Here is a 21,059-nt window from a genome sequence, read left to right on the forward strand (position 1 = left end):
GGGCTCTTCTCCTGGGCTTCCTTAGGGGAAACAATCGATCAGTAGTATTTATTGAATCCTTATTGTCTGCAAACCACTGTACTAAGCACTTGAAAAAGTACAATGTAATAGAGCTGGAAGACGTGATCCCTGCCCACAAGGAGCTTACTGTGTAGAAGGAAAAGTGAGTGTGGGGTCTGAAGTTTCTGAAGTTCAGTCTGAAGCAAGACCTTTCCCTGATGCCTTCCCTCAACATTCTGGTGGTCCTCGCTCTTTCCCTCCCTCTGTCTGGGTGTCCTCATTCCCCAGCTGAGTGTGCGAGCCAGCAGTCCTGGTGGCCGGCCCAGTTCTGCTCTGGCAGAGTTCTCCCAGACCGAGCAGCCCTGACATGCCCACGGGGAGAGGCGGCACCCCACTGGAGTGCATTCGCCAGGCCCTTGAGATGGCCTTGCCTCGGGATTTCCATCAGATTCTCTTCAAAATTTTTTTAAATGGGCAGCAACATCGAAACAAATTCAAGAAGTTCCACTGCCCTGGAGGCAATTCCTGGGAGTCCTGTTAAGAAATTGTGAGAAGCAGCATGATTTAGTGGATGGAGCATGGGCCTGGGAGTCAGAAAGACTTGGGTTCTAATTCCAGCTCTGCTGCATGCTGCTGTGTGACCTTGGGCAAGTCACTAAATTTCTCTGGGCCACAGTTACCGCACTTTAAAATGGGGATTAAGCATGTGAGCCCCATGTGGGACAGGGACTAAATCCAACCAGTTTAACCTAAATCTACCCTAGCCCTTTGAAGTGCTTGGCACCTAGTGCTTAGCAAATATTATTACTATTATTATTATTATTATTTTAAGTTGCCCAGACTCTTCTCCCTCACACCGCCCACAACTTCCCATCCCTGGCCTTTCCTGGACTTGGTTGATTAGTTGTTGTTTATCCTGGTATGCGAACTCCCAGAAACATGGTCCCTGATTTCCCTGTGGCCTCATGGGGCATCCCCCCAGACTGGAACAGGAACCCGGTATAAACTCTGACAGCTCAGGTTTGAGCCTGTGAAGTGCCAAGCTGGGTCAAGGAAGGGAATACCAGAGTCTCAAAACTCTTTGGTTAAAATGAACAACCACTACCGTTCCTCCTCCTCCTCCTCCTCTTCTTCTTTTCCCAGCCGGTAGGGTGACCAAGCAGATGAAAGAGACTGCTTTATTTTTGATCCCATCTGTTGGATCTCACCTGTGTAGGCTGGGTCTTTGGGGCCTGATGATGCAGAAACACAGAGAAGGGTGTAACGGAAGCCAGCATGTAATTCCAGGTAAGAACGAGTTTGTGATGAACGTTCAGGAAGTGGCCCAAAGATTTTTTCATGTCTGAGAAGAGCCTTCTTTTGGAGCAGTGTGATTGGATTGAATCCTCCACCTTTTAAGAACCTCCTGAGGTTATTTTGTCCACGCCCCTGCCTTTGGTCAGGGTTGCTCTGCCACCCACTCTGGAAAGTTGGTAGTGTCCTGGTCCAGGTCACCAGGGATGGGGATTAATAGGCTTCCTCCAATAGTGTGATGTGGGACAGGGACTGTGTCCAAGCTGATGATCTTGTATCCATCCCATTACTTAGAACGATGTTCAACACATAATAATAATGTTGGTATTTGTTAAGCGCTTACTATGTGCAGAGCACTGTTCTAAGCCCTGGGGTAGATACAGGGTAATGAGGTTGTCCCACGTGAGGCTCACAGTTAATCCCCATTTTACAGATGAGGTAACTGAGGCACAGAGAAGTTAAGTGACTTGCCCACAGTCACACAGCTGACAAGTGGCAAAGCCGGGAGTCAAACCCATGACCTCTGACTCCGAAGCCCAGGCTCTTTCCACTGAGCCACGCTGCTTCCCCTTACACATAGTAAGCACATAACAAATACCACAATTACTATTATTATTATTAGTGGATAGAGTACGGGCATGGGAGTCAGAAGGTCATGGGTTCTAATCCTGATCCACCATTTGTCTCCTGTGTGATCTCGGCAAGTCACTTAACTTCTGTGTGCCTCAGTTACCTCATCTGTAAAATGGGGATTAAGACTGTGAGCCCCACGTAGGACAGGGACAGTGTCCAACCCTATTTTCTTGTATCCTCCCCAGTGCTTAGTACAGTGGCTGACAGTAATAAATGCCATACTATCAGCACATTATCAGCGTGCATGTCCGTGCCCAATTGTGTTCGTTTTCCGAGCACGATCCCCTTTCTTGACCTCTCTCTGGAGCGTGGGAACTCGAGGTGCCCATCCGTGAAATAAATTAGCGGGTCCACCTTCCAGCGTGGTTTAGTGGAAGGAACACGGGCTTGGGAGTCAGAGGACGCGGGTTCTAATCTTGGCTCCGCCACGTGTCTTCTGTGTGACCCTGGGCAAGCCACTTCTGTGCTCAGTTACCTCATCTGTAAAATGGGGATTAAGACTATGAGCCCCATGTGGGTCAACCTGATTACCTTGTATCCCCCCAGCACTTAGAACAGTGCTTGGCACATAGTAAACGCTTAACAAATACCATTATTATCATTATTACCTGCTTCCCTGAGTTGTTGGGAGGATATGTCTGTTTATTATTGTGTTATACTCTCCCAAGCACTTAGTACAGTGCTCTGCACACAGTAAGTGCTCAATAAATGTTAATGAATGAATGAATGAATGAATGAATGAAAAAAGGCCCAAGTTGGGCAGGTGTTTAGTGCTGCAAGGCTCCGGTTTAAACCCCCTCCTAGAGAAGGAGCATTGTAGTTACTGCGTGGTTCCTCCCAAATTAAAGCCGGCCTGAGGCCAGGTGGGAAAGGGAACCCAGTAAAGCCATGGCTCTCTCTGGACACCCCCATTCTCAGTGCCATAGGAGAGGATTCCCTTGCAAAAAACTGTCCCTCGGCTGATTTGTAGTTTCATCTCCCCAGCATACCTGTTTTTCTGCACCATCACCCGATGGCTTTCACCAAGTTAATTTAGGTTGTGAAGAAAGAGCCCACAGTGCTATCTTTGCTGCGGTACCTTTGCTTGGACAGTCCTTTCATCAGAGTCCCTTCTCCACACCTGGATTTCTTGGCGCCCTTTATTCATCTCGGCTGAGTCTAATTTTCAGAAACTGAGGCTAGCGAATGAATAGGAAGCTACCAGATGGTTCCTTTCTTTACTCTCCTGTACATATCTGAAAGGAGCTCTTAGGAAAGTGAGGGTAGTGGTGTGGAGTGAGGAGGAGCAGAAGCCAAGAATGAGGTTCTGAGAAATTTGGCATGAGCCCTGGAGGCCTGGGTTCTAATCCTGGCCCTACCACTTGCCTTACCTGTTACCTTGGACAAGACTGAGAAACAGCCTGGCCTAGTGGATAGAGCATTGGCCTGTGAGTCAGGAGGACCTGAGTTCTAATTCTTCCTCCCCCACTTGTCCGCTGTGTGATTTTGTGCCTCAGTTACCTCATCTGTAAAGTGGGGATTAAGACTGTGAGCCCCATGTCGGATGTGGACTGGGTCCAACCTGATTAACTTGTATCTACCCCAGTGTTAGTACAGTGCCTGGTACATAGTAAGCGCTTAACAAATACCTCTCAAAAAAAAGTTTCTTAACTTCTTTGTGCCACGATTTCCTCATCCGTAAAATGAGGATGAAATACCTGTTCTTTCTCTATCTTAGACTGTGAACCCTAGGAGGGATACGGACTGTCAGATCTGGTTATCTTTTTATCTATCCCAGAACTCAGCACAGTGCTTGGCACATAATACTTGCTTAACGAATATTGTTATCAATATTATTACTGATCCATGGTGCTTAGTCTCTCTCCTTTTCTCTATTGGACAGGCCTCTATTCTGTAAGCTCTTTTTGGGCAGGGAACAATAATAATAATGATATTTGCTAAGTGCTTACTATGTGCCAAACACTGTTGTACCAAGCCCTCCCATGTGTATAGTACAGTGCTCTGCACATAGTAAGCACTCAATAAATACGATTGAATGAATGAATGAATCAGCTCTCCTTGCTCCTACTAGGCTGAGCACCCCACTGAGAGTCGGGGCTGGGGAACTTGATGATGATGGTATTTGTCTATGTGCCAGACACTGTACTAAGCGCTAAGGGGCATATGGGTTTTAGAGTTCGTCTGTGGGTTTGGGTGCAATTTGGCCATCGACCCCTGCACCGGTGTTTGATGTACCTGGGGTAAGCCCTTATTTCCCCTATCCACCCTCCTCTCTGCATCATCTAAACACTTAGCTGTATATCCCTTAAGCTCATCGATAGTCACCCCAGCCCCACAGAACTTACGTAAATATCCTTATACGCTATGATTTCCCCTATTTGTAATTTATTTTAATGTCTTTCTCCCCCCTAGACTGTCAAGTCCTTATGGGCAGGGATTGTGTCTATCAACCATGTATTGTACTTTCCCACGCACTTAGTACAGTGCTCTGCGTGCAGTAAGCCCTCTGTACACACTACTGATTGATTAAGGGGTCGGGCACTGGGTGTCGGGAGAAATGACCCCCGGACATTTCCTCTTCTGCTCAGTGTTTGGCGAGGAGGAGCGGCAGTCTGGGGCACGGCAGCTAGGCGAGGTGTGTTTAGCAGCAGACGTCCAGCAGGAAGCCCTTTGGGGATGTAAGGACTGACAAGGGTTGCTGGTCAGAGTCTGGGAAGGAAGGGGTCCTGCATCCTTTCCTCTGCATCCTCTGTCCCCCACAGGTCCTCTTCACGCCCCCACCTTTCCTACCCACACCAGCATACCTGCACAGGGGCTCTCCTTTGGCCTCCTCAGGATTGAAGTTAATGCATCAAATGTACATTTAACAGTAAAACCCCCCCGCACACAGACTTCCCGTCAATAGGAAGCGATCGGGCAGCAGGCCAGCGGGTCTGCGTGCTCTGGGCTCCACTGCGCTTGAATCAAGGTGAAGTGATTGTGATCATTTCAGGAAATGGAGAGGAGGGAAGAATGTTACCTGTCGCCACATGTCCCAAGCAAGTGGGACGGACTGGGAAGGCAGGGAGGCGGAGGGGCCGGAGACGGGGGAACGTCCTCCTTCCCAGAATCGGCCCCAAAACCTGCCCAATAAGTATCAAATAATTTTAAATCTGAATCGAGGAGACAATGTGACTGGGATTTCATTACTTACGCAAATGGATTTGCTTTTAGTCGATGTAGCCACAGCCTGAGAGAATTCCCCATGGGGCAGGCGTCTTTCCTGCAGTTGATAAAGCTTTCCCACATGTTAAAGGCGGGTAAGTGGAAGGGAGAAGGGAGGAGGAAGCGAAGCGGCATCGCTGGCCTTTTGCCCCTTTGCAACTCTGCTTAGCCTGGGTTGGAAGCTCACAAATAATGCCATTATTTAGAAAGTTGGTTTTTAAGGAAAAAAAGTAACTAGTGAGATTCTGGTGTCAGTGTTTAAAATCTTCAAACTGATTGGTGAGCAGGGCTCATCACAGGCAAAGCAATCGGGTAATTCTGTGTGTGTGTGTGTGTGATGTTTTTAAAAGAATGATGGGGAGAAGGGGTGTGTGTGTGTGATGATTTTAAGAGAATTCAGGGGAGAAGTGTGTGTGTGTGTGTGTGTGTGAGAGAGAGAGAGAGAGAGAGAGAGAGTTTGGGTATGTGTTTCTCTGTCTCTCATAGGTCTGCTTTGCTCCAACTAATTTCTACCTCACCCTGGAGGAGTTAAACAGCGACTGTGCCAGCCCTGCAGACTGTTTGGAATAGTTTAAATGCTTTGACACTCTGGATGTACTAGATGGCAGGGGAGGCAGTTTACAGCGTAATTCATATGCAAAACTGCACTATAAATTTAAAACCTGTCTCAGTTGCTGGGGCACCACTAAGCATTTCATCAGCATACAGTACAGTATTTCTGCCATCTTTGTTTGCATTGCAGTGACTCATCAAAAGTCTGTCTTGTACCAACACTGAGAGCATTCCTCTGGCACTGATATTTCTCTGTTTTTAAAGCTTCGGTTTGAAACTGGCATTTACTTCAGGTCCCTAATCAAAGAGGTCTATTCATTCCAGAGAGCAGTCTGAATGCTAATCTGCATCCGGCCTATTCATTTAGATGCTATGCACTGCCGTGGAGATTTGACTTGGTAAAAGCTTGAGCTCCAGCAGATACAAACGGAGGTTTTGATACTATTTTTTTTTCCCTTGAGCGATCTTCGTTTGCTGCATTTAGTGTAGCAGACGGGGCGATAAAGGGGGCTTAGGGAACCTTCACTCAACAGCGGCGGTCCTTGGGAGTCTGCGTTGTTTTAAGGTAGGTTCACATGGTATCTCAGATGAGGGGCAGGAAAGTTCTTGCTGGGAAGATGTGCTTTTTCCTCTTTAAATAGTGCAGATACAATGAAATTGGCTTTGAGTATATGTTCTCTCTCTGTCTCTGTCTCTCCCCCCAATCTGCTCCCTTTCCTCCCCCCCACCCCCACCCCCTTCTGTGCCTCTGCAGATAGGACTTTTATTTTTCACACAGGATGAACAGAGTAGGTCTTTGTGTAGCGAGGTTTTTTTTAAACCGGCTTTTTCATTCCTTTTGAGAGTTTTTTTTTCTTCAATTCTCTCTCTATTCTCACCTTTCTTTTAATTTATTATCAGGTAAACATCTCTTAAGCCTCTATCCTGTGCTTTCAAAGCCAGTTAGGACCAGTTTGTTCTCAAGTATAGAACCATCAGATGATGAGATTTAAGACAGAATGAACCTGTGTTGATTTTTCTTTCTTTTTTTATTTTTACTCTTTCCTCTATGTCCACCCAGCCCCCCCCCCCCCCGCCCCCCCCCAGACCTCACTGCCACAGTGTTAGATTTAACATCATGCAGTGATTGGTTGCCCTTTGGGGGAGGGGGGAGGGTGTGTCTGTGTGTGTGTGTGTGTGAGTGCTTGTGTATGTTCATTTGGTTACCCCCCCCCCCAGTCCCCCTTAATGTACCGATATTCCGAACTAATTTGATCTGGCTGCTTCCACAGGGGTTGATTAACCAATTTCATTTTCAAGCCTGCAGAAATTAGTCTTATGGCAAAAGATTCCAATTGCTTAAAATAGCACATCAGGTGCCGTAATTTGAGGTGAAGACTCAAGCCCAGGACAAAAGTGATATTGAATGGTTTTTGATATCGGTGGGGGCGAGGGAGGAAGTATCCTTCCGAGACCCGGGTTGGAGTTTCCCTGTTCTAAATCACTTCCTTTCTCCCCCCTTCACCCCATCCCACTACCTATCCCCTGACCCATCTTTCTAATTTCCTCTTTGAAAAATAATATTGCTCCTAGCCTGCTTTCCTTGCTTAAAGCCAGAGGGCTGCAGCTAATGCTGTCCTTGTCAGCTTTTAAAGAAAGAAAATAAATCAGAAATAAAAAGCTGCTGTCTGGTCTGCCTTCAGTACAATAGTTCTCTCTTTCATTTTGTTTTTTTGGTCTCAGGATGGGGTTGGACTCAGGTGTGGACCCTAGGTTTCTCTGGAGGACTCTGGCGTGAAGTAAATCTTGCTGCTGTTCAGGAGGGGGCTAACTTGTAAAAAAAAAAATGTGTTGGTGAAGTTGCCTTGAGTTCTCGGAAGGATCTCTGTCTGGGTTGTGTAAAACTGCAAGGTTTATTCTCACGGCGGTGTCTGCTTCACGTTGCCGTCTGTATTACGGCACCGAAAAAACGGGCTGTTGTTTATCTCCTTCTCGGGAGTGTTGAGGGTGAGATTTTTGTGACCGTCTCTGTCTCTCTGAAAGTTTGTTTCCCCCAGTTTCCATATGCCTGGATGGGCTCTGGCTGGGCAGTAGAAAACTAGGACAGCCGGGGGAAAAGTGGAAGAGATTCTGGCTTTTGACCATTCACTTACACTTTTCCACTCTTCTTAGAAAGCCAACTTTGAGACGTGGTAAGTGTAAACTGGGGGGGGTTTAAGAACCCTAGGAAAACACTTGGGAGGCGTGTTTTATTTCAAAGAGGGGGCAAAAAAAGCCACCAATGTGTTTAAAATGTTTCTTTTATATCCACAGCAAGTATTTTCACCCATTTTAAAAGGGTTTCTGTGAAACTAAATCCCCCCCGAAAGTAGCTGTGGAGTCGGTGGGTTTGGCTCTGCGATTCAAAGGCCGATTAAAGTATGTCTCCTCTCCTTCTTTCCACCCTCCCCTTCCTTCTTCGTTACAGATGTGCCCTACTTCGGAGGCTTCTGTGTTGAATGTCTAAGGTGCTCCAGCTAAGCCCTAGCCATGTCGCAGATGTTGCACATAGAAATCCCCAACTTTGGGAACACCGTCCTGGGCTGCCTGAACGAACAGAGGTTGCTGGGACTGTACTGTGATGTCTCCATCGTGGTCAAAGGTCAAGCCTTCAAGGCCCACCGGGCAGTGCTGGCAGCGAGCAGCCTGTACTTCCGAGACCTGTTCAGCGGGAACAGCAAGAGCGCGTTTGAGCTTCCGGGGACGGTGCCCCCGGCCTGCTTCCAGCAGATCCTGTCGTTCTGTTATACCGGGAAGCTCACCATGGCCGCCAGCGAACAGCTCGTGGTGATGTACACGGCCGGCTTCCTGCAGATCCAGCACATCGTGGAGAGGGGCACAGACCTCATGTTCAAAGTGAGCTCCCCTCACTGCGACTCTCAGACCGCCATGATCGAGGACGCCAGCTCGGAGCCCCAGAGTCCCTGCAACCAGCTCCAGTCGGCCTCTGGGCCCTACGTCATGTCTCCCTCCATGCCCATCCCACTCCTCACTCGGGTGAAGCATGAGACCCTGGAGCTCCAGCCCGCTGTCGCTGCCACCGGCCCAGGCCTCCCCACCAAGCGGCCCCTGGAGGCTGGGGCCCGCGACGGTCCCGGGCCCGGCGCCTCCAATGCGGCCACGGCAGCCCCCCTGAAGCTGTCGCGCGTCTCCTACTACGGGATGCCCAATTTGGCCACCCTCATCCCCAACATCCAGCAGGTGCAGTATTCCCAGGGCGAGCGGACCAGCCCTGGGGCCAGCAGCCTCCCCACCACCGACAGCCCCACGTCCTACCACAACGAGGAGGACGAGGAGGACGACGAGGCCTACGACACCATGGTCGAGGAGCAGTACGGCCAGATGTACATCAAGTCCACGGGGGGATACTCAGGTAACTCGTCCGGGCTTGGCCACCAGACCTCACTCCCCAAGTTGCTCTTTGGTAGCTTTCTTAGATTGGCGGCATTGGAAGAATTGGAATAATTGGAATAATGACAGTCATGGCATATGTTAGGCGCTTACTGCATGCCCAGCACTGTACTGAACGCTGGGGTAGGTACAAGATTAGGTCGGTCCCAGTCCCACGCCCACCTGGGGCTCACAGTCTGTGGGGGAGAAAGAACAGGAATTTGATCCTTGTTTTACAGATAAAGAAACTGAGGCACAGAGCAGTTAAATGTCTTGTCTGGTCCTCCGACTCCCAGTCCTGTGCTCTGTCCATTAGGCCACGCTGCTTCTGTGCTGGGGTGACACAGAGGAAGAGTTCTCGTTGTGGGCAGGGAACGTGTCTACTAACTGTTATATTGTCCTTTCCCAAGTCCTTAGTTCAGTGCTATGAACACAGTAAACGCTCAGTAAATGTCATCGATTGATGAACTGATTGAGTGTTGCTTCCTTCCAAGACCTCCGTACAGGTGCTGCTCTCCTCAGGCTGCTTTCCTTTCCTCACTTTCACAAAGAAGCCAGCTCAGGCTTCATCCCAACCTGAATCCTTGAGGCAGGAAGAAGGAAAGGGAACAAAGGTTGTGTGATTCACAACTGGGTATTCTTTCCCAGCGTTTAGTACAGGGCTCTGCAACTACTATTGCTAGTGGGTTAGCTGCTTGGCAAGTTTTAGGATGGGAAGAGGGATGGGGCCTCTCCTTTTGGCTGATCTCCCGCCTGGCTTCTCATCTGGGGGATAGGTTAAGTGGTCTGAATTGCCCCATACTGAATTAAGGGAGTCATCCGTAAAGAAGACGGAGAGGAGATTGCCTTGGTGATGCATTGCCCTCCTTGAAGCTAGCCACAGAAAGTTTATTTCAATTTGGCTGGTCCATTGTTTCCCCTGACTTCTCGGTTCAGTGCATTTCCCAGGAATGGTGTCCTCCCCCACCTACCACCCCAGGAATTAAACTCCAAGTTTTCCTCTGTTGAGCATGGGGGCCTGCCCCCCAGAATGCAGGCAGGCTTGTCACTGGAACATCAAGGAGGTGTCTTTTTGGCTTCGTTTCGGTTTGTGGATTTTTTTTTTTCTTGTAGAAGGCTCAGGATGCAGTCCTAACATTCAGGATTCTGGGGAGAGTTCAAACCCTCACCCCCGGAGTGGGCTCCGGAGACATCTGACTGATGCCATATGTGTCTGGGAGGAACTGGGGTGTGACTTGTATGCTGGTCCTCAGTGGGAGTACAGTATGTCTATTGGTTTAATTCACCCTGAGATTAACACAAAGATCCAGTTGGTTGTGAAGCATTTCCCAGACCGCACCTTGTTTGTCATCTTGTTGCCTTTATCTGGATTTGAAAATTGGAGATTTGGGGGAATGGGCTTCTGTCTTCTGGTTTAGGGGTGGGCTGGATACTCCATGCCCTCTCTCTCTCCCCGCCCTTACCAGAGAGGACCAGTTAGGCATGAAGAAAGTTGCAGTAGATCCTCTTCCTTTGCTCTATATCAGGTTGGGATTTTTATTTTTTTTATTTTTAGGTAATTTCTTCACATCAGTTTATTCTCTCAAACTAACCCACCAAAGTTAAAATCATCCCATGAAGAAAGGTGGGTCGGGGTGGAGGAGAGTGGCAGACAGACTCAAAATGGTGCGGCTCTTGTTAAGTCTAAATGCAAATGCTGAAATAAGGCAGTTCTCTCTAGCTTATGCAACTCCTCTGCCTCTCTAGTTGTACATCTGTCTTTCTCTCTGTCTGCTTCTCTGCCTCTCTTTCTCCCCAGCCCCCTGTCTCTCCCCCCCCTCCCCCAAACAAAGGGGTTAAAAGATAATTCAGTTCACCAGCGTCCTTGAGCTAGGGCTCTTTGCATGGAACTGAGAGAATCCTTCAAGGAATCGATCTCTTTTGGCTGCAGCTTTTGAGACTGCCTAAGCCAAATCCTGCTTCTCTGACTGTGGAAAACTTCCCAGTGCCAAAGAGCAGCCTTCCTGGGGCCGGGGGGAGAGGTGGGGGTGAAGTTGGAGGGAAAGAGGGAGGGAGAGGGAATGAACACTGCATTTTGGGTTACGTGGCCGGGTAGTTAGGGTGTGTGTGTTGTGCGTGTTTTTTCATGTGAGGCTTCTGGGCAAGACAAAAGGTATAGTGCGTTTGCTTTTAGCAGGCTAGGTTTCCTAGCAAACAGCTGATTTTGGGCTCAGCAGGACAGAGAATTTCCAGCTTGAACCTTTCCCTCAATAAAATAAGCCCTGAGTGTGTGTACGTAAATTGCCTTCTGGTAATGAGGCCAGTTTGGCCCATAGCAATTCCGAATGTATGCACTGATGTGGTATACTTTATCTCCCTTTAAATTCAGAAACATCCTCCCCCCCCACCCTCCCCGCCTTAGTCCCCCAATCCCATCGTCCACACCTCCCCCCTACCCCCAGGACAGGGAGTGCTATATGATTTACATTGCTAACCTAGCATTCTCACCTAGGTTTCTAAGATGATAGACTGGCCGGTCTAAGTCTCTAACTTTGAAGTGAAGGAACATTTCAGGAGACCTTGTCACTCTGGACCACAAATGGCAGGAGACGGCAGGGGCATTGAGACGTGGGAGCTGGAGAACAGTAAGCGAGGTTGGACAGAGCATTTGGAGAGGAGCGGTTCTGGGTTTATTCCCAAAGCAAGATTCTGGCCTAGGCAACTCCCCATTTCCCACCTCAAGCCCTTTCCAGCAGCCTCCAACTGCAGCAGATCAGAGTTTACATAAAGCATTGCAGGTTGTACAGTGACAAGTCCAGAACTGGGGCAAGAAAAGGTGGGATTTTTCTTCTTTGCTTTAAAAATCTAGGTTATTTGACTTAGTGCATCTCACTTAAACCGCCTGTGTTCGAGAGGTATTTTGTCCTCGTAAAAGTTCCTCCAGTAATAGTAATAATCATAGTGATGGTGATGATATTTATTAAAACCTTACTAGGTGCCAAGTACTGTACTAAACGTCAAGGTAGGTACAAGATAATCAGGCCCCTGTCCCATACGGAGTTCACAGCCTAACAGGAAACGTCAGCAGTTGTTTTTAATCCCCATTTTACAGAGTTTAAGTGAGTTGCCCAAGGTCATCCAGTAGGTAAGTGGCAGAGCCAGACCTAGAACCCAGGTCTCCAGATTCCCAGTCCTTTGCTCTTTCCCCCAGACCACACTGCCCCCTCTGTAAGGGAACATTAAAGGTTTAATGATAAGTGTCCAGAGCAGAAAGCTTGAGGAAGCAGGGAATGAGCACACTGCCTAGCGAACTTGACAAAGCAGTTTCTCCAAAGAGAGAGTTCCCCATTTCAAATACTCCTTGAAAGTTGTGTCTCAAGTCTGAAGATGAGATCTACATCGGGTCTTGCAACTATCTTCTGTCTACCTCCCTGCTTAGTATTTGGCACATAGTAAGTGCTTAGCAGATAAGACAAATATTATTTCATTGTTCCGTGGCTCTTTAGCTGGCAGTGATGCTTTCAAATGCACACAGTGCTCTGGAGCAAGCACTGATTTGTTTTACATTCGGGGTTGGCATTAACCAGAGGGTCTCTGATCTCTTTTGCTACATTCTGCCCTCTGAAAGTTGAATAGTGGGAATCCTTTGGGACATTAGATGGGTCTCACAATTAGCTGGTGCAGGAAACCTGGTCAGATTGCACCTACTTTGAGCTGTGTGTGTGTGTTTTCTGTGAAACCTTAGTGCTCCCTACAGCGCTAGGTAGAGGCCAAACAAATAAAGGAATCTGTGACCTAGCTGAGGTTTTGCTGGTAGGAAGGGAGCCTGAACTGAGGTATCTTTTCAAGGCGAGAGAGGTTTTTTTTCCCCTTGGATCTCGGAGGATAATGCAGAGTTCTATCAAGAACCCTAAATTCCAAAAAATGAAGCCAAAGGAGAACAAAAAGCCAGCAAGTTGGGAATTGCCTTTTATATTAAAAAGACATTGCCGGGTCGCTCTCTGTCGTTGTCAGGAAATGGGTCCCTGGTTAGAGAGTGCAGCAGCTTGTTATAACCGCATTCCTTCACTGTATTTCACGGAGATTTGAGGCGTTGGAATTGCTTTCGAGTTAGCATGGCTCTAGATGGTATTACTGCCGGCCTAATGGGATTTGCATAACTTTTTTTTGTTGTTGTTCGTCTGACTACACTCCTTCCTAAAATACTTCCATGTTCCAGGTCCCAAAGGCGAGCTCCGTTCACTAAAGGCAGCCCTCCATTTTTCAACAGGACTTTGGGACAGGGCCGAAAATTTTGCAGTTACCCCATTGAGAAATGGGAAGTCCGTTGGGCTTGGGGGTGGGAGGGTATGTGTGTGTGTGTGTGTATGTGTTTGTGTGTGTGTGTGTGTGTGTGTTTGTGAAGTCTTAACATCCCAAGATTTTCAGCAATAGAAAGGAGCGGCAGCGGGTTGGAATACTTGGCACGTCAGAAGGCACGTGTGTTTATGGGGGGTGTGTAGTCTCAAGAGTTATATTTATCAGAGTAAAAAGTGAAATTTTCCCAAATGCATTTCCCCTTGAGTCAGCCGGGTGGTGAAATCACTTTTAGAAAAAGCATGATGGGGATGTGGCGGTAGAGTGAACGTTAGAGGGGGTGGAGGTGGAAGTTGTGAAATGGCATTCAGTCCCCTGCCTCCAGATTGACCCATGTACATGCCTGACAAAAGGAGGTGGTGGGGGTTGGGAAGGGTGGATGGGCATCCATGGTTGGACATCCCACTGAAAAACTGCTCCGTTCAAATCCCACTGCCTAGATCAGGTCAGTCTATGAAAGTGTATCTTTCTGGGCCCGCTTTATGCAATCTGTCTATGGTAGAATAGGTGAAGGTCAACCAAATCCATCAATCAGTCCATCCATCAAGTAATATATATTGAGTGCTTATTCTGTGCAGAACACTAGACACAATCCCTGCCTTGAAGAAGCCTACAATCTAGTGGAGGAAACAGACACTATAATAAATTACAGATCGAGAAAACAAATGGAGGAAAAGGATATGCTCATAAGTGCCATAAGGGATAAGGGATGGGAGTGGAGTGAGTGCCTAAATGCTTAGGTGATGGAGTGGGGACTGGGGGCAATGGGACAGGGAGATGAGGAATTAAGTCATAGAAGGCTTCCTGGAGAAGATGAGATTTTAGTAAGGCTTTGAATGTGGGGAGAGGGATGGTCGTTCAGGAAGGGGGAACATGGGCTTCACATACTGACATGATCTGTAACAGTGAAGAAAGAGTCTGATGAGATTTCCAGGGTTTGAGGTGGGACACTGCTGGAGCCGAAGAGGGCAGCGGGAAAGACGGCGCTGGCTTGTGAATCTATCTGGAACCTCAGAAAGCCAGTTAGATGCTCTGCGCTCTAGCCTAGGAGGAGGTAAAAGGGCTACCTAGAGTTTGGGGGTTAGTGCATGCGTGCTCTGCTGTTTTTAAAACATTAATGTCCGGCTTTGCAGAAGGCCTGAGAGCTCGCTGCCACCCCGGCAGCAGGGATAAGGGAGTCCTACCCCTCACCGGATGCCATCCAGGACTTTCTGTGGATGGGAAGGTGGGCAGAGAAGAGGGAAAGCGTGGAGACCTGGCTCCGGCGGGCACAGAGTCAGGTAAGAAGGTGGCAGGCGTTGAATAGATGGCAATTGATCAATGGTATTTATTGAGCATTTACTTGGGACCGAGGACTGTACTAAGCCCTTGTGGGAAGTACCTTACAATGGAGTTGGAAGACTATAGAGTATAGTCAGCAGAGAAACAGTGTGGTCTAGTGGAAAGAGGGTGGGCCAGGGAGTTAGAGGACCTGGGTTCTAATTCTGGCTCCTCCACTTCCCTGCTGTGTGACCTAGGGCAAGTCACTTGACTTTTCTGTGCCTGTTCCCTCTTCTGCAAAACGGGGACTCAATGCCTTTTCTCCCTCCTACTTAAACTGTAAGCCCCATGTGGGACCTGATTATCCCGTAACTACCCCAGTGCTTAGGACATAGTAGGTGCTTAATAAATACCACAATTACTATTATTATTTTTAGGCATGATCTCTGCCCAATCGATCCATCAATGGAATATATTGAGTGCTTACTCTGTGCCAAGCACTGCACAAAGTGTTTGGGAGAGTACACTGCAACAGAGTTGGTAAGCACGTTCCCTGCCTATAAGGAGTTCTGGGAGTGAAAATTGATCCGATTGCAGAGAGGGTGGATTCTGGCAGCCTTGCACCTTCCTGATGGTGGGGGTTCATTCATTCAATCTTATTTATTGAGCACTTACTATGTGCAGAGCACTGCACTAAGCACTTGGGAAAGTACAATACAACAGTGAACAGTTATTCTCCCTGCCCACAACTAGCTTGCAGTCTAGAGCCAGGGAAGACAGACATCAGTACAAAAAAACAAATTACAGATATGTACATAAGTACTTTGGGGCTGGGAGCAGGGAAGAGCAAAGGGAGGAAGTCAGGGTGAAGCAGAAGGGAGTGGGAGATGAGGAAAGGTAGGGCTTAGTCTGGGAAAGGCCTCTTGAAGGAGATATGCCTTTGATAAGGCTTCGAAGTCAGGGGGGGGGGGATATAATTCTGTCAGATTTGAGGAGGGAAGGAGTTCCATCCACTTTCTGCTCCCAACCCCCAAACTAGAACCCACATCGCCTGAGAGGATGCTCCCTCCACAGCTCAGGGGAACTTCCGTTCCACATGGCCACAGCCCTACACAAGGGCCTCCCTCCCCATTAGACTGCAGTCCCGTTTTCTTCAGCGAACACGCAGATGTTTAATTTTAGACTGGCAGATGTTTCACTCTTCACTGAGATCTGAAACAAAGGCAAGATATGGGTATTTATAAACCAGCAACACTGCGCCGGCACTAATTCCAAATTAACTCTTTCTAAGGAGGGGCACAAATCAAATATCCTCCTTCTGGATAATGGATTTGCAAGCTAAGCACCCTGGCCGGGTTGGGGTGGCAGGGAGAGATATGTGTGGGAGATCTCCAGTTAGGTTCGCTTTTGCCACCTAATCTCTGTCATCCTGAACCGTCTCCCAAAGTTTGGGTTTGAGCAGCCTGGCGTGGGGAATTTGGATAGCCAGAGAGAGGGGCAGTTCTCATAGCAGTGGGACACCCCAGAGGTCAGCAGTCAAGATTTCAGAGAGGCAGACACACCCAGGCTTATCCCTGCCTTCCAAATCATTTTCAAAAATGTGTGTCCATCCCACTTGGGTTTCCCAAGCACTTCCCCGCCACCCCCGCCTTGCGCCTCACCATGGTCGCCTCTTGGATCCATGGTTCCCCACCTCACCACATACAAGAAGCTTCAGTTCTGGCCTGCAACAGATGCACTCAACGCTTCCCCTTCGAGGCAAGCGCACATGAAAATTAAATCGAAAGAGTCGAGGCAGGAGAAGTAATTCTTAGTCCCATTTACCTGGGCTCCCTGCCAGATCTCCTCCTGATCCCGGGCCTCCAGGCAGGGCTTTTCGGCTAGGCTGGTTTAAAGGTCGGAAGGGGCTGGTGCGGGATTGGAAAATGGCAGGTACGGACCCCTGATGGGATGACAGTGAGGAGGGCAGCCGCAGCAGGTACCGTTCATCCGGCTACCAACTAAGTCAAAGTGGGCAAGCCATTCAGTGCCAGATAATGCCGGGAAGGGCTTCCTCCTGCCAGGCAAAAGTTGACGCTTTGAATACAACTTGAGGATTCCTGTTGCTTGAGCTGGCAAGAGTCGGCAGCATTGCTGACAGGCCCTGTGTTCGCCAAGTAAATTTGAGTCTTGCTCTGTAGTTTCTTCCCCAACCACTCACCTCCCAACCCACAATCTTTCTCTGCATCTTGCTCGTCAACCATCTCCCAGCTGCCTCTCTGGCCAACTTGTCAGGAGCAAGCAACAGCTATCGATCAAGTGGAAGTGCTGTTAAAATTACTACAGTCATACCTGCTCTTTGTATGTAGTTTAATAGTTTAAATTGTAGTTTAGTTCATGGGGCCATACCCAGTCATTAACTTTTAAACTATTAATGCTCCTCCGTTGGAGGGTCTCCAAGTTTAAACTCAGTGGGATTGGTATTATCAAAGTTTCTAGGTTTTTCCCCCCCCGGGTTTTCATCTAAACTGTATGCTTCCCAACACGTTTTTTTTTCTCAACCAAGGTGAGTCAACTGACAATAGTGTATACCATCAGGGAAATGAATTTTTTTATAAAAACACCTTGACAGTTGAAATTTCTAATGTTATCTAAGCCACAGTGTCTCCACGAGACACTTCCATGCCTAGAAATAGAGCATGTGGTAATGTTTGCAACCAAATCAATTCACTGAATATTCTGACTCTGCTGCTATACAGAAAAACGGAGAGGGATTTCCTGTGTGCCTAGTTGTTCTGCTCCTGTTCTGCTTCCTCCATCTCCTTCTTCTCTTTCTCCATTTTCCTCCTTGTCCTCCCTCCTCTGTCTCATATCTTGCACCACTTCCTCCTCCTTCTGCCCTTCCTCCTGCTCCCCAAAATCTTCAGGACATATCAATCCTGGAGCAGCGTGGCCTAGTGGATAAATCACAGGCCTGGAAGTCAGAGGACCTGAGTTCTAATCACGCTCCACCCCATGCCTACTGTGGGATCTTGGGCAGGTCACTTCACTTCTCTGTGCCGCAGTTTCCTCATCTGTTAAATGGGGATTCAATACCTGTTCTCTCTCTCCTACTTAGAATGTGAGCCCCATATGGGACAGCGAGTATATTCAGCCTTATTAACTTGTGATTACCCCAGACTTAGAACAGTGCTTGACACACAATAATCACTTAACGAATACTTTTTTTTTAAAAAAAACCTAAAACCCTCACTGGTATCATTTTCACATGCACATCAGAATGGGGGCTGTGCTTCCCTTATTTTTCTCAAGGGCCTTGAGAGGATCTCTTCTCTTTCCTAGCCACTTTTGCTAGCTTGTTCACCCCTTGCTAAGCAGAGAACCACCGGCTGGATATTTTGAACAATACTCCCGATTGTTTATCCTTGGACTTGGAAGGAAGATGGAGCAGCAGATTAGTCCCAAATCAATGAGACCCTCTACTCTCGGAGGCTACAGCCAAACGAATTGCTGCTTTCAAAATCTCAGGAAAAAATTGTCCTGAACCCCCTCCTCTCAGTCCTCGTATTTAACAGCTCAGGCTGGGGAGATGTTCTCTTTTAGGCCTGTTAAAAAAGGGATAAGTTTGATGGGAAGCAGTATGGTCTAGTGGAAGGAGCACAGGCCTGGCAGTCAGAGGCCCTGGGTTCTACTCCCGGTTCCACCACTTACCTGCTGTGTGATCTTGAGCAAGTGGCTTAACTTCTCTGTGCCTCATATCCTTATACTGCAAAATGGAGATTCAACACCTATTCTCCCTCCTACGTAGACTGAGAGCCCCATGTGGGACCCGATTATACTATATCTCCCCAACACTTAGTACAGTACTGGGCATATAGTAAGGGCTTAACAAGTACCACAATTATTATTACCTTCTTCTAAACAGTACCCACTATTCATCCAAAACTGGTCCCTAAAATTGGAGTATCCCTTGGCCATGATAATGTTTTTTCAGGCTGAAAAAAGTTTCTGTCTTGAAACAATAGCAAATAAGTAGAAATGTCTTGCTGGATCTCTAAACTCGAAGCTCATTGTAGACAAGAAACGAGGCCACTAATTCTGTGTATTCTCCGAAGTGCATAGTACAGTGTTCTCCACGTAGTAAGCACTCAATTAATACATTTGATTTGGATAAATGGAGTCTCAGAGTCCACTATATCCAGGAAGACTTCCTGGGTTAACCAGCATGGGGAAGATCTGCCAAAAATGCAACCTTAAATCTCCTTCATTTGTCCTTCCTCCATGATGCAGTACAGCCTCTCTTCTCGATTTAGTCCCCACCGAGTCCCAGCCTTCTCCAAAATTACTTTATCTTTGAGAAAACAAAGTCTTTGTGCCTAACCCTCCTATCCTTTGGAACATAAACTTTTTGACAGTGGCGGGGGACTTGACCTATTGGTTGGTTTCCAATTTATGTGTGGCTCTGCTGTGCCTTTTGATGCTATTGCCTCCACTGGCCCTGAGCAGCAACTCAGAAATTACCAAGAAGCACCTGTCCTGAAAAATTTGAGAATTTTATGAGCTTGCTGGTCAGAGGAACTCACAAATTTTCAAGCAAAGGGTGTGCATTACTAAGGTGTGAGAAGCGGTGTGGCCGAGTGGAAAGAGCACAAGCCTAGGAGTCAGAGGATCTAGATTCTATTCCTGCCTCTGCCACTTGTCTGCTGCATGACCTTGGGTAAGTCACTTAACTTTTCTGTGCCTTAGTTCAATATCTGTTCTTGCCTATGACACCCATGTATAATCTGATTATCTTGGATCTACCCCAGCATGTAGTACATTGCTTGGCACATAGTAAAGACTTAACAAAAACCACTATCGTTATTATAATCGGTATTATTATTAGGCACTAGTCATTTACAAAAATCATGCTGTAGTAAGATGCTTTCAATTGCTTAACGGAGAATTAGTAAGTGATAGAATAGTGACTTATCTGAATTTTAGAGTGCTGCCTGAAGTGAATGGAAGAGTGACATTGAAGGGTATCACTCTGACTCACAAGAACAGTAACTGTGACTACTGTTCTGCTGTACTACAACAGTTTTGGATATACTGGACAGGGTGGAGAGGTTCTCATGTGCCCAGTCTTCTGATGCTGGGAGAGGGTCCAGAATCTAGGTCTACCTTAAAGTCAGAAGTAGAACTCAGGCACCTTCTGACGAACAAGGGCTGCAGTGGAGTGGGAGAGGGTCACAGATCCCGGTTTCTGACTCTGGGACTAGGGACTCCCTAAGCCCCTGCCCAAGAGCCAGAAATTGGACAGGCATCTTCTGCCTTCCTGCGCAACCTTGGCAAGTGGTTAAAGATTGCCCTCCTCCAGCTCAAAGAAAGGGATTTAAGGAGCTGGAAGGGCTTTCCGTGGATATATATGTATTACCCTGAGGTGGGTTAGAAAATGGGAACCTAACCTCCTCAATTACATGGTCCTTAAGCCATTAACATGGGAGAAAAGGACTTGTACTTTAGGTTTATGCTGAACTTTGTTCACTTGAAAGCCAATTATCTGAACCCCAGGGGCCCAGATCACCAGTTCTGTGGACTGAGGGCAGTATAGATTATTGAGAGATGGGGAGCAGAGGGAAGAGTTTGGGTAACCGAAACAAAATTGAGTATACACCTAATCATGAGAGCCAATCCCAAATTTCATTCAGTTATCCAAACCTTAAGTCATCTAATAAGAAGAAGTGTTTGATATTTGTTCAAAACTTACTAAATGCCAAACATTGTACTCAATGCTGGGGTAGATAAATGCAGCCTCGTTAGAGATCCCTGTCCCACATGGGGCTCATGGTCTCAGGGAGAGGGAAGACTGGAGTTTTTTTGCCCCATTTTACTGAAGAAGAAAGTGAAGTCCACAGAAGTCAAATGACTTGCCCAGAGTGTCATGGCAGGTGAATAGTGGAACAGGGATTAGAAGCCAGGTCTCCTAACTCCCAGTTCTGTGCTCTATCTACTAGATACCGTCTTACATTTCCTTCTGTGGATATTTTCCTCTGTTTCTATAGTGTTTTTCATTTCACACTTTAAAAAAAAAGGAAAAGAAAATAAACATGAAGGTTAATTTGACATTGTGAAAAGCCCCCCACTGAAGAAAGAAAAATGTCATATCTTATTGTTGTTGTTTTTAAGTGGATGCTATAATTTTTTTTTAATTACACTTTGAATCAAGAGCCATTTCAAAAATAGGTAGTGACAGATGTGGAGATATGAGCATCTTCTGGTGATGTCATAAGATCTGAGAGGATATGCAGGGAGGACAGAAAACAGGGGTTCAATAACAGACCAGGTTATGTGAACCGGTGCCTGCAAACATTGACATTACTTACTGCACTGACACATTGGGGAGGACAAGGAAG

At 47.4% G+C, this 21,059-nt stretch overlaps 1 protein-coding gene across 4 annotated transcripts in view; it reads left to right on the forward strand.

Annotated features, from left to right (window-relative positions):
* The window catches only part of NACC2 (NACC family member 2), a 134,882-nt gene that overhangs the window by 94,530 nt on the left and 19,293 nt on the right, over nt 1-21,059 (forward strand). For 3 of the 4 annotated variants that reach the window (XM_029062460.2, XM_029062461.2, XM_007672621.3), the window contains one exon: nt 8,129-9,073. In XM_029062460.2, the coding sequence (XP_028918293.1) occupies nt 8,191-9,073 (883 nt within the window). In that variant the 5' untranslated portion in view covers nt 8,129-8,190. Of the gene's footprint in view, nt 1-5,946; nt 6,248-8,128; nt 9,074-21,059 lie in introns of those variants that run through there. The other variant, XM_001513025.4, reaches the window with a different exon arrangement.

Source organism: Ornithorhynchus anatinus, chromosome 4 (assembly GCF_004115215.2).
Source record: "Ornithorhynchus anatinus isolate Pmale09 chromosome 4, mOrnAna1.pri.v4, whole genome shotgun sequence".
Taxonomy (NCBI): domain Eukaryota; kingdom Metazoa; phylum Chordata; class Mammalia; order Monotremata; family Ornithorhynchidae; genus Ornithorhynchus; species Ornithorhynchus anatinus.